The 14,030-nt window shown below is 42.9% G+C and overlaps 1 protein-coding gene across 1 annotated transcript in view; it reads left to right on the forward strand.

Moving 5' to 3' along the window:
* Positions 1-12,397, forward strand: part of COL14A1 (collagen type XIV alpha 1 chain) — a gene marked incomplete at its 3' end in the record, with an annotated part of 266,456 nt that extends 254,059 nt beyond the window's left edge. Inside the window, exons 48-50 of the mRNA XM_082858482.1 lie at positions 8,748-8,825; positions 10,532-10,687; positions 12,318-12,397. Coding sequence (XP_082714608.1) covers positions 8,748-8,825; positions 10,532-10,687; positions 12,318-12,397 — 314 coding nt within the window. The remainder of the gene's footprint in view (positions 1-8,747; positions 8,826-10,531; positions 10,688-12,317) is intronic.
* Positions 12,398-14,030: the final 1,633 nt, after the last annotated feature.

Here is a 14,030-nt window from a genome sequence, read left to right on the forward strand (position 1 = left end):
TATTCATTAACCCTTTCCATTTTCTTTGGTTCTAGATTTAACTTAGACATTAAATTATTATGTGAATATAGCAAAGTAATTTGACTTTTCTGGACTTTTTACTAGCTCAGAAAAACATGATGAGGATCCTAGATATAGGATGTATTTACCTTAATAGTGATTCTTCATGCTTATTATGAAGGGCTGTTGGCCATAACACATTTCGTTTTAAACTCCATAGACCCTGGCCTTGTCCCAATGCCCTGACAAAACTCCCTTCTTTTCCGAGAGTGGAGAGCATCACATCACTTTTCAGTTCTGTAAAGAATAAAGACCAGACCAAGCTCTAATTTAAATATCTATTTAAATACCATCAAATGGCTGAATATGCATGCTGAACCTACAATACTCATTTTTTAAGCTACAGCAGTTGGCTCATTTTCCTGCTAACTTTGTATCATTTATAATTTTCCCAGCAGTCAGTGCTGGAAATGATATGGCATTTGAGGAAGAGCAGTCAGAACTTTGGAGCTGAAAGTGATAGATTGGCGTTTGGTCTGACATTCTTATTATGTACCTATGAGGTCATAATATCAGTGGTAAAACTAGAGGGACAAAACACCAGGATTCCTGGTGCCCTATTTAATCCCTGTTCTCTTTTGCTCCACCCCTGCAGCTGTGAACTGTCAACCTGCAAACAACGAGATAGGGTTAGTGTGTGATGATGAGCTTGGTACCTCATCATCTTCTCTCCTCTGTCCTCCCTTCTCCCTCCTTCACTGCCTCCTCCCTCTGTGCTTCCCCCTGCCCTCCACTGCCCAAATGTAAGTGTGTCTAATTTAGATGTCTGTGGTCAAAAGACCTGAGGACCTCCTGCCTATACTATCATGTCTCTGAGCGATAGAAAACATTGAAGTGCAAACTATCCTGTTGTCTTGCTCTTGATCTGGTGAGTGGGTTCCTTTGGCTACTGGGTAGCACTACTTAATGATTCAGTGCGTTTTCCTCAGCTTTTCAGTGGGACTACCACAGTGGTTTTTGTTTTGTTTTGTTTTGTTTTTTGTGTGTGTGCGGTACGCGGGCCTCTCACTGTTGTGGCCTCTCCCATTGTGGAGCACAGACTCTGGACGCGCAGGCTCAGCGGCCATGGCTCACAGGCCCAGCCGCTCCGCGGCTTGTGGGATCTTCCCGGACCTGGGCACGAACCGGTGTCCCCTGCATCGGCAGGCGGACTCTCAACCACTGCGCCACCAGGGAAGCCCGCACAGTGTTTGTTGGTGGGGTTGTGCTCTGTGGGATTCTGGTCCATCTCAGCTAGTTGTATTGCTTTGTAGCATCCAGCAGAGGCAGACCCATGTTTTGTGGGTCCCGAAGCTTAAACAGTTTGAGTTCCTCTTTAAGAAAAATAGTATGACTTACTACAAACAAAAAAAAAGGGGGAAAAAAAGGGTAGGTAGAAAGTATTGAAGGAGTTCTCTGCACGTAAGGGCCCATATTCAAATTCAGTCTGATACACAAAATTTGTCCTGACGTGACCTAGACCACTCCCCAGCCAGCAGCCGCCAAAGCTCTTCCAAACCATTTCTAGCTCCCCAGGCGCTCCCTGTTCTCTCTCATCAGCAAGGCTTTGCATGTGCATTTCCATCCATCCCTTCTTTCCTTGCCTAATGCCTGCTGTTCAAGACTTAACTCCGGCGGTCAGCTCTATTGGAAAGCGTTCTGAGATCCCCCACAGATGCCTCAGTTTGATGCCCTCATATTTTGTTGTTGCAATTCTCATACCGCATTATAGCCACTCGTTTGTCTGTTTACTCTACTGCATGGTGACCTGTGACAGGCAGGAAGGATGCTTTTGACTCTGAATTCTCAGTACCTGATATTAGGACTGGACTGGGAGTTTGCTTTCGGTTTGCTCCTCTCCCTCCTTTAGCTGTGCATCACTGTGTTTCCAGGCTTCTTTGCCCTCTGCTCCTGAGCAGGTTCAGCCAATGGGAGGCACTGTGGAGGATTAGAGGGTAAGAGGAGGAGAAAAGTCAGACTATTTCTCCTCTTAGCCCCACCCCTGCCTCCTCTGCCACTCCAGCTGTGGCTACAGCCCCTGTGTGGCTCCTGCTTCCACTGGAGCATCTCTCACTCTCATTCTAGACCCTACCAGAAAGCTCCAGGCACACCATTTCCTCTCTTTGTCCCTGCACACCTAGGGGTGATAGTTGCTTCCTGCTGTTGCTGATGTTATGGGTTGCCTCATCATTTCTATTTGGTTTCTCAGTCCTTCTGTCACCCATGTAACCAAATCCCTGTATTAAATGCCCTCTGCCTGAAAGATCTAGAGTGGTTTACCATTCCCTGGCTGAGCCCTGAATTATAGAGGCACACTAGATGACTAGTTGTTTTATGAAAAAGGCAATAGGGAGAGGGACCCTTAGCAGTGGTTTGCAAAGATTCTTTTACATTTAAAACCAATAGGTAGGGGCTTCCCTGGTGGCACAGTGGTTGAGAGTCTGCCTGCCAATGCAGGGGACACGGGTTCGTGCCCCGGTCCGGGAAGATCCCACATGCTGCGGAGCGGCTGGGCCCGTGAGCCATGGCCGCTGAGCCTGCGCATCCGGAGCCTGTGCCCCGCAACGCAAGAGGCCACAACAGTGAGAGGCCCATGTACCGCAAAAAAACCAATATGTATTTTCCAGTCTTGGCCACCATAGCACAGAATGTGGAGCTCCACATGCTGGTACTAATCCTATGGGCCAAGCATGTAAAAACAGCAGAGCCTGGAAAAGGACATTAAATACTTGTTGGATTGAGTCCAGTTAATCTGCCACCTTGTAGCTAGGTACTTGATCCAGTACCTTGTACCTAGCAGGCATTCAAGCATACATTGAATGAAAAACAGACTATACTTGGAATTTATCACCAGCCATTTCCCAGGCAACAGACAATATAATAACATAGCTGAAGCCTTGTCTCACATTTTCTGTGGCTTCTTGGTAGAATTACAATGAAAACATTACCCAGGCCTTGCATATCTGCCTGGGCATAAATTCTGAGAGTTGCTCAGAATGTCTGGAATAAAGAGGGAATGTCTCTGCTCCTCGGAGTAGCATGAGACTCCAGCCTGAGTGCTTGCTGTGGTCATGGGACCATAGGAATGGGTAAAATCTTCCCACTCAGAGGCCAACAGGCCAAGGAAAATAGGAAACTGATAACCGAAGGCCAGATCCTGGGCAAGTCATCCGTGTGAGCAGGATAAATCCTATTAAAATCAACCCCAAGTATTGCTCCGAGCAGAGGGCAAGTGTGTGAACCAAGGAAAGTAAGCTGAAGAAATATGATAACCACAGGGCTGATTTCTGAGTGTGGGACCAGAGAAAATGTGCAGATTGATTGGACAGGCAGTTCAGGAAGCCATGACTACAGCAAACAAGACAAACTCAGCCTCTAGGTCCAGCTTGGGATGGAGAGGCCGGGAGTGTTGTGGTTAAGTGTATAGGCCTCAGACTCAACCTGCCTATGTTGAAATCTTGGCTCTGTTACTTACTAGCTAAGGACAAATGACGTAACCTCTCTGAATCACAGGCCTCTTTTAGGGCTAACAGTAGTGCCTGCCATCTTGGTTCTTGTGAAGACTAAGTGAGTTTGTACATGTAAAGCATCTAGCATTCGAAACCTGGTGAGGCCATTTATAGGAATAGCTGACACACCAACTGTTCACATCCTTGGTTTGTCAAAATCTGTAATCAGACCTTGTATTTCATTCATTCATCATATTTCTTGAGTGACTAATATGTGCCTGGTACTAGGAATATAACGATGAACTAGAACAAACATGTCTCTGCCTTAGTAGATCTGTAAAAGAAAATAGTGGAGGGTCAGTGTTAGATCAGTAGTAAGGGAGAATCAGGTAGCCCTGATGTGGTTTCTCATGAGACTTTTAAAAAAGAAAGAATATGACAAATATACCACTCTACTGAGGGATGTTGGTAATGGCAGAGGCCATGCAAGTGTAGGGGGTGGGGATATTCGGGAACTTTCTACTTTTATTCAGTACTGCTGTGAACCTAAAAAAGTAAAGTCTATTTTAAAAGTTTCAAAAAAGAAAGAAAGAAGAGAGTAAGATCTTAAAATTCTAATGAGAGTAAGATCTAAGAGAGTAGATCATAAAAATTCTCATTAAAAAAAAGAAAAAAGAATGAACGAATAAATAATAGAAAAGATTTTATTCTATTCTAAATATTTTTGGTAACTCCACAGAAAACTTAGGATATTTTAATCTTAGCTAAATCATATTTTTAGTAAATTAGAGCTTCGTTTATGTCAGCTATGCTCAATTTAAAAAAAAATTTTATTTATTTATTTTTGGCTGCGTTGGGTCTTCGTTGCTGCGTGCGGGCTTTCTCTAGTTGCAGCGAGCAGGGGCTACTCTTCGTTGTGGTGCGCGGGCTTCTCGTTGCAGTGGCTTCTCTTGTTGTGAACACGGGTTCTGGGCACACGGGCTTCAGTAGTTGTAGCGCATGGGCTCAGCAGTTGTGGCTCACGGGCTCTAGAGCGCAGGCTCAGTAGTTGTGGAGCACGGGCTTAGTTGCTCCGCAGCATGTGGGATCTTCCCGGACCAGGGCTCAAACCTGTGTCCCCTGCATTGGCAGGTGTACTCTCAACCACTGTGCCGCCTGGGAAGTCCCTATGCTCATTTTTTAAAAAATGACAGAAACTTAAATTTCATTGGAGTCCATGATACTCATCTCTAAATAACGCTAGTAGTTAATATTGCCACATAAGGAGCTTGTCAGAAAAAAACAGTTTTCACAAAAGCCAGACATGTGAAAGTAAAAGCAGAGTTCCAGCCTAAGGAATTTTTTTTTTTTGATCCTTCAAAGGTCATGCTTGCTTTTTAACAGTCAGCTGCGTTTGGATGTAGACATTCAGTCATTCAGTTAGCCTTCCAGTGTTTACTGGACACCTACTATGTGTGAGATTGTGCTTGGATCTGACACTAGAGCAATAAATCAGGCATGGTCCCTGCAGTCATCAGGCTCATGGTGCCGGGCGAGGTGAACATGAGAACAAGCAGTGCAATGGGATAAGTGCCAAAGGAGGCACAGGTAATACGGAAGCAAATTATTCATTCATTTGTTCATTCAGTAAATATTTGTGGGTTAGGTACTATGTGGAAGGCACCATGGAAATGTAGAGGATATAGCCATGATTGAGATAGATAATCCTTGAATTTGTTGTGCTTCTGCCTGTTGTGGTTGTAAAGAAGCTTTGAGTTGAGTCTTTAAGAATGAGGAGTATTTATGGAGACACCCAAGGTGGAAAGGGTATTTCAGGAGGGAATATCCTGTGAACTCAGGAGTTCCCATGTCTTTGCTCTGGTGACCCCATCTCAGCACCAAATGGCCCCACCTTGGACCCTCACAAAAGAGATGTATGAGGCGAGCCCTTATTATGGGCGATGACTGCATTTTGTCTGTAAAGAATGACTATGCCCAGACTTCATTGTCATTTCATGGACAGTCACAGGCTGACATTTTAGAACATTTGATTTCCTTTCTTTTAATCACAGCCTACAAGGCTTATCAAAAGTATATCCAGTTCTATTCTTAGAGATCTGAGTCCTCTAAGCTTAGCTTTCAATTTCAGTCCTCATCTTAGGTACTTAAATAGTGGTTGTTTGGTTTTTTTTTTTAACTCTATGTATGTATGTATATATGTATTTATTGTTGGCTGCGTTGGGTCTTCGTTGCTGTGCGGGCTTTCTCTAGTTGGGGCAAGCGGGGGCTACTCTTTGTTGCGGTGCGCAGGCTTCTCACTGTGGTGGCTTCTCTTGTTGTAGAGCACGGGCTCTAGGCTCGCGGGCTTCAGTAGTTGTGGCACACGGGCTCAGTAGTTGTGGCTCACAGGCTCTGGAGCACAGGCTCAGTAGTTGTGGCGCACGGGCTTAGTTGCTCTGTGGCATGTGGGATCTTCCCGGACCAGGGCTCGAACCCATGTCCCCTGCATTGGCAGGCGGATTCTCAACCACTGGGCCACCAGGGAAGTCCCTTAAATGGTGTTTTTTAACATGTTTTTTTCATTCCAAAAGAAAGATTTATCAGTTGTCATGGACCTGAGTATTCCTTCAGTCTGAGAAACACAAGTGAAGACATAGACAAATATTGATATATTAGCCTACATGTAGTTGGAACATTTCATAACTTCAAGGATAAGGAAATCTAAAATTCTCTGTTAATATATAACTACATCCTTAAAAGCTTTCTTTTTTTTCTTTTTTTCTTTTAAGGCATCTTGAGGGGCTGGACTATTCTTTTGAGGACCTTCCTCTCTTACTTTGACTTGTATTGCAGATAATAACAAATGCCACTTGCTTTTCTCTACATAATTAGAAAATTAAAGCAACCAGACGTTCTACTCCCCAGTCTTCTCCACCTTTTGCATTCTTTGTGAATAAGCAAAGGATAGGTCAGGAAACTCTTGTCAGGGGCTTATTCCCAAGGATACTGTCCTGGATGTTGTCTTCAGCCTACGTCTTCCACTTGTGGGGAAGCCATGTCCTTACCATTGATCCTTAGGTACTGTAAGGTCACAGGAGACCTCTGAATCACTGTGCATTTAATCATGCAGCCTGCTGTTAGTCATTGGTGTATTTTCTTGTGTTCTAATTCTTTAAAAATCAGTGGTTCCCTGTGGGGAAAGCAACTCCAACTCTCACAGAAGAAGAGGCTATTTCTGCTAAATTTCCAGATGCACGTTAGGGCACAATTGTTCGCAAGTGAGGGAGCATCTACCTCCTATTAAAAATAGTACTCACAGGACTTCTCTGGTGGCACAGTGGTTAAGAATCTGCCTGCCAATGCAGGGGACACAGGTTTGAGCCCTGGTTCGGGAAGATCCCACATGCCGCGGAGCAACTAAGCCCGTGCACCACAACTACTGAGCCCACGTGCCACAACTACTGAAGCCTGCACGCCTCGAGCCTGTGCTCCACAACAAGAGAAGCCACTGCAATGAGAATCCCACGCACCCCAACGAAGCGTAGCCTCCGCTCGCCGCAACTAGAGAAAGCCTGCACGCAGCAACGAAGACCCAACACAGCCAAAAATAAAACAAAAAAATAAAAAGCAAAAAAACAAAAGTACTCACTCCAGTTATTACCCAGTTAGCTAAACCAGTAGCTATTTGGGTAACGCCCAGTAGACATACTCATGGTGATTTTCTGTCTGAACAACTTGATTTAGCAATTGAGCATTAGATGTTGGCTTGTCTATGTGATTTTTAAACTCAGATATGATTGTAGTTTTACTTTTGAGAAATAACTCTCTTCCTGTCAGTTCCTAGGAGAAGAGTGAGTCTCAGAACAGGAGGTCAGAGGCTTGGTGGTCAGTGCCCTGCCCTCTTCCTGCAGTACTGGTCTTTCGTGAGCTCAGAAAACACCACCAAGGCCACATGCAATAGGCATGGATGTTAGGGAAGCATTGAGGTGGATTGAGCAGCCCTGAGGACCGCTAACAAGGAAGAAGGGCTTTTTTAAAGGTGACAGGTATACCACCTTGACCCCAAGAGGTGGTCAACAAGGAACACAGCAGACATCAAAACGTCAAACGAAAGGACCATCAGTGTATGTGCAGTGTAGAAAAAAACTGCTATTCCCAGAGCAAATACTACATCAATACCTTTCTTTCTGGAAGTTACAAACCAAGACGTTAAAAGTGATTATTTTCTAGGACTGGAGTCCTTGCTTTTTGTATCTTCTAATTTGCCTACAGTGAACACGCCTTGCACTTAGAAGGGAAAAAAAAGTTATTTGTAACTATAAACACTTCAGATCACTTGCATGCCTGCTGCCTATCAAATTATTTTCCTTTATTTATGTTCCCTCCTAGGCTTTGCCAGTTCACACATAATTTCTCTGTAATTATGAAGAGATGTATTTCTGCATTCTATTATTTCGAAGTATTATTGTACATGAAAAACAGATACTAGAGACTTTCTGTGATGCGAGCCAGGGTAACCCAGACCCCAGTCTGATTCTTCTCTCTGTCTGACGAATCGGGCCTCGATATAGCATGCTGTCACCTGTTCAGCAGTCTTGTGATAGGACCCGTTTGGACGATGAGGTGTCAGAGCCTGTATTTCTCTGTTTTTCTGCCCGTAAAAATCTATAGTTTGTTAACACCAGCATAAATTATTTGGAATAAGAAGTTTGTTCAGTGGAAAAGAAACATGAATAGGTTTAGATTTTTATGGGGCTGAATCAGCCAAATCAAACACAGGCCGTCCTGAAGCGTCCAAGTTTTTAATGGAAACTCACGCTCTTTAGAACTTTGCTGCCTAATTATAATTCATGCCTTTTGCAGATACATTACAGGGTGGACCAAAAGGAAAATGTTAGATATGTCCACTTGTGATTTCTATTGTGTTACTCGTGGGGTGCCAACTGCATGTGTCCAATGGCCTGGTGCGTGCAAAGACACAGGCCAGATCCCTGCAGGCTGAGCCACTTCAGTGGGAGGGAGGACGATAAACTTGCAGTATTACAAATACAGAAGACAACTCAGATACAGAGCCAGCCTTCTGTATGCGGTGTGCAGAAGTCACCAGTGTCAGGATTCAATTTAAAAGTCCCATGACAACCGTAACCCTAAATCAACCCTCATCATTGCCTTCATCAGCGATATCCTTTCGAAACCCAGAAAAACAGAACCACCCAGATGTCATTTTAAGGAGAACTTTCTTTTCTTTCTTTCTTTCTTTTTTCTTCTTTTTTTGAATAGGTTTAACTGGTGTGAAGGGAGATAAAGGAAATCCAGGCATTGGAACTCAAGGTCCAAGAGGCCCCCCTGGGCCAGCAGGTAACTCTTCCTACCTAACAGGAAACTGTAAGGTGGAAATCCTAAATCTCTATATTCACTTGACATTGCAGGTGAGGCAAATGGCCATATTACATCCTTGTGTCCAACTGGAATGGCTATATTTCTCGTTCCTTTCATTGGAAGGCTAGTTTGTTAGTAACGAACCTCCCAATACACAAACCCCCAAAGATACAGCATATTCTGGGATCTTATTGGTTGCGTGAGTTAGGCTGGGCTAGGCTATGCTGTAGTAACAAATCAATCCCCCGTGCTTAGTGGATTGATACTTACCCAAAGTTTGATGTGGGTAGGGTAACTTTCCCCCCATTTTGGAACAAAAGGCCTTGGGAGAAAGATAAAGGAGGCACATCAACTTCCTGAATGCAGGATGAAAGATGTCATTTCCAGTCATATTTCACTGGCTGAAACTAGCCATATGGCCCCAGCTGACCTGTAAGGGAGTCTCAAAATCTAGGGGAACGCATGGATATTTGATGAACACTCGTAGTTTCTGCCACCATGGTCACCTTACTGAATGAGTTTTGTGTATTCTACTATGTGCTTTTAGAATGGCTTCCAGATGATCATACTCTGTTATTAAAGTTATAAGGTTACAATCCAACTGTATATTTACAATCCCGGTCTTAGCCATATTGAATCAAATGACTTACCGATTTTTCTTTCCAACCTAATGATGATTTTGGAAAATACCTTTTGTAGGAGAGATTCCTAATGCAATGGATTCACTTTGAGTATAAATACTCCTGTTATTAGAGATTGTATGAGGAACTGATCTAGCTCATGCCTTACACAGAATGAGTGGTTGGTGAATGTTAATTGAATGAAACGGAATGCATCTGAGAGTCACAACGCTTTTCAAATATAAGGTGATACGTGTTCCTAATTTTCATTGTGGTTCTAGTTGAAGAGTTTCATTTCTAGTTGAAAAAGGCCTTCTTAGCACTGTTGGAATCCAGGCCTAAAGCAAAACAAAGCAAACGCATAAACCAGAAAAATTCCAGACTGACATACTTCTTAAATTCACAAAAATTTTAATCCCCGTCTCACTTTCACTCAGTGTAAGTTCTCAATTGATTCAAGCTAGCCTAAAGAAATTTTGGATTCGTATATTGGGTCCAATTTCAGAATTCTCATTTTTCTCCTCCAATATAATTTCTTTCAAATTTAGACTAATTTATTCCAATTATCTGGGGCCATAAACCAGGATAAGTTATAAGGTTGAGATCAAGTGTGTTCATGTGTGTGTGCATATGTACGTGTGTGTGTGTGTGTGTGTGTGTGTGTGTGTGTGTGTGTGTGTGTGCGCGCGCATGGCCATACATTGAATTCATAAGGAACCTGAATTGGGAAACAGAAGCTACATAAAGAAAACAAGGTTGACAGTGGCATGCTCCTTTCCCTTTCATATCCAGGAGGTGATTAAAAAAAAGACTACATTTTGCTTTCTGGTTTCCTGAGCTGATTGAAAGCATTGACCTCCAGGAGAACATGTGATTGCAGTATGATCCTCTGTCCAGGAAATCCAGTTCAGGAATAGAACTCAATGAGTAGAGAGTGGCAGATCACCCCAGTTGTTAAGATGTGTAATATGGCTTCTTGTAAGAGTTAGTTTACTTCTTGGTAGTCTGAAAACTCACCCTGTGATGATAAAAGACCAACTGTTTTCATTGGTGGGTACTTCGTAGGACCTTCCGGGGAAAGTCGGCCAGGAAGCCCTGGACCCCCTGGCTCTCCTGGACCAAGGGGTCCACCAGGTCACTTGGGGGTGCCTGGACCACAAGGTCCTTCTGGCCAGCCTGGATACTGCGACCCCTCTTCATGTTCTGCCTACAGCGTAGGAGGTAAGTGTCAGCCCTTGTGGGCTTTGAGCAATGTCTTGCTATGCTTAGTATCATAATGGTGAGGGTGCTATAAAAGCAGACCTATTATGCACAGGAAGCAGAGCTGGAATTGCTCACAACCTTTTAAATTATCCAGAGGCATCTTCTGTAAAGTACAAATTAATATAGAGGTTACCCCTGAAGAGGAAATTTAAAATAATACCACATCTAAGTCTTCCTTGCTTCCAAATGGCGATCCACACAGATTTGGCCTCTGACCTCATATCTGATCATTGAGGGACATGTTTGAACATTCTTTGGGGCCTCTCATTCTGTGTTATTTCTGTGGTGTGGCCATGAAGTCCTCTAAAGTTTTACTCTTGTTTTGGGGAAACCTCAAACTTAGAACTTTCCCCGTAATTACGAGGGCCCTGGAGATACTGTTGGGTGACATCCTGCCCACCACATGCATTTTAGGTCACCAAGGATTATTTTAAGAAACAAAAGTGGCCATGCTGTCCTTGCCTCTTCCTAACTACTAGACTGAGATTCTGAAAAGATTATGCTTCCTGAAAACATCTGTGGTCTGCATGCTGGAGGGTTGTGTAATGGGACATTTTCTAACATAGTCACACTTGGAAGCATCAAGAGAGAGGTTCAAAGACTGCTTTGGGGCAATGAGCTTATTAGCCAATGAATTTAAATTTTCTGCTTTAGAAGAAATTTAACCTTATTTGCCAGAGGGACTGGTCAAAGTTTTGCTGATGTGTTTTTCTCTGTTCATCTCTTCCCTCCCCGTTCTCTCAAATATCCCTGTCCCTTATTAAGATCTGATCCCTTACAATGATTACCAGCACTGATGTGGAACTCCTCCACTGATTATGTTGGCCTGGGCAATTGGCTGCAGATACAGAACTGTCCTGTTGACCACCACCACCCATCCCCTGCCCCTAACAATGGGCACTCTGTTTCCCTGCCTCACCTGCTTCCCTACCTGCCCACTGTCACATTTCTTGCCCTCCCTGCTCCAAGCACATACAATGATAAGACTGGAACTTAACCAAATCACATGTGTCAGTTGTTATAGAAACTGACTGCTGCATATCAGCCTGAGCGTAGGTATAAGATTGTCTACCAAGAATTATCCCAAGCTTCCCTAGGTGAAGGCCCAGGAATAGTTACTTAAATGTGTCTTCTCCTCTTTCCTGTAGCCACACAAATTGCTGGGCACCTTTCTCCCTGACCACCCTACTATCCATTCTTCCTCTGATCACCTCCCCTCCCTACTGCCCCCTGGTGTTGGACTTCTAACATGAGAGGGGTTTTTAAAATTTATTTTTCTTTCATCATTCTGCTGATATTTCAGGGTTTCTTTTGTAAATAAAACATGTAATATTTAAGCAGTTGGCTGTGATTCTAGTTTCCTAACCATTTCTGCGGTACATCTGTACCTTCCTTCTTTCGCTAACCATCTGAAACCTCCTGGCAAAGGTGCAAGCACTGTGGTGGATAAAGGTAGCTACTACTTTCTACCCGAGCAGGATATCTCTGTACTTTAGAGACTATGTCTCTATGGACCCATATAAGGGGAGGATATCAATTTATGGTTCCTGGGTTCTATCACGTCCCCACCCCCACTCTTCCTCTCTAGTTCCCCATCCTGATGAGCCAGAGTTCACCCCTGTCCAAGATGAGCTGGAAGCCATGGAGCTGTGGGGCTCTGGGATCTGATAGTCTCAGGAGAACTTGGAGGACCAACCGCAAAAGCTCCTAAGGCAACTTATTCAAGAAGAATGTCATTATGTGGTTTGTATGCTGCCTTTGGGAGGGGACTCATTTCACCAGCCTACATCTCCTCCTTGGATATTGTTAATAATATTGTTATATTAACAAAAAGTATGTTTAAAACAATTCCCCTTAATCCATGACACCATAGGATTGATTTCTCTTTGTTGTTTTAATGGCATGCTCAAAGAAAAATTGGCCAAGAAGTTTGAACTCTGGAATCTTTTCTGTGGTAGATAATCTCAAGTCCTAAAATGCAACAAGACAGATATGACTGTCTTTGAGGAAAATGGGGTCCCAGCAGAATAGGAATTCAAAGGGACTCGAAGATTATGCTGTTTATCCTTATCCCCTCTAGGAATGACCTTGCTGAAAAGAAAGGAGGGACATGATTGGAGAAACTACCTCTTGCTAAATTGATCTGTCCAACTCTGAGATCACTTAGTAACTAGCTCCACTGGTATCCAAGAATATGTGTTAGAATATAACCTTTCTGAATTTGGTGATTGTAAAAATAGATTTAGTTTTTTCAGTGGCTTTTGACATGTAAAATAATGACTTCCCACTGATTCTGATGGAAAAAGATCCAATTTTGATGAATAATTTATCCAGCAGTATGTTCCAGAGCTTGCGCTCCTTAACCACATGGATTACTTTGTACATGCAGATATATTTTTGCAAACCTATTTCCATTCTTTTTTTTAAGCAAATAAAAATTTTAAACAATGTATGTGGATTGTTTTTATTTTATTCCATTTCTATATGTCACCTTAAACTTTTGTAGTTGGCTTAGGTTTAACCAGAAAAATGACAGCTGCCTACCTTTAGACACTCATTCAAACATTCATTCATTCATTCATTCATTCATTCATTCTGAGTGTGGTAGGATACTTAACAGAAAAAGGCAGCTGACTTGAGCCTAACAGACTGACAGAATTCTATTATTCATATATAACCTACCAGACAGACTTGACTGTGAAAATGTAAGACTGATGCTAAGTAAATGTTTGCCTAAAGAACTTATCTTTCGGTTTTAAGAAAAACTCTAGAAGACAAAGAAGAAATGAGGTTGAATCTGATAGATTCTAATTTCTAAACTATAATTTGTCTTTTGCTCATAAAGGAAAACACAAGGTGTTTGAAAAAGATTTGGGTTCTATTAATTGTTTGTTGCAAATAGAAATGAAAGAGAACCATAAACTGAACGTATATTCCTTTTCCTCTGTAGCATCTCCCTAATAACAGGTAATTGTCAGAAGTAGGGTTGGGATCATTTATCACCAGAAGCTGGAGTCTTCCTGGATCAGGAAGGTCTCTTGAGATTCTTTGGGTCCCCTCACCACACAGATTGGTTTAAGACCTTCCCATCCAAAGTATTCAAACAAAAGGGTCTATGTGTGCCTTTGGGGATCCAGGTAAACATAAATATATTTTTTGCTGCCTTTGCAAGAAATGAAAGAAGACAGTGAGCAGATAACCAGCAGTGGTTCCCTTGTAGTTATGGTGCATGCTTCCACATGTAGAAAGCAGGACTAATGAGGAGGAAAGCTTGCACAAGATTGAATGGCCCAGAATCACC

The sequence above is a fragment of the Leucopleurus acutus genome, assembly GCF_964270905.1.
Source record: "Leucopleurus acutus genome assembly, chromosome: 17".
Taxonomy (NCBI): domain Eukaryota; kingdom Metazoa; phylum Chordata; class Mammalia; order Artiodactyla; family Delphinidae; genus Leucopleurus; species Leucopleurus acutus.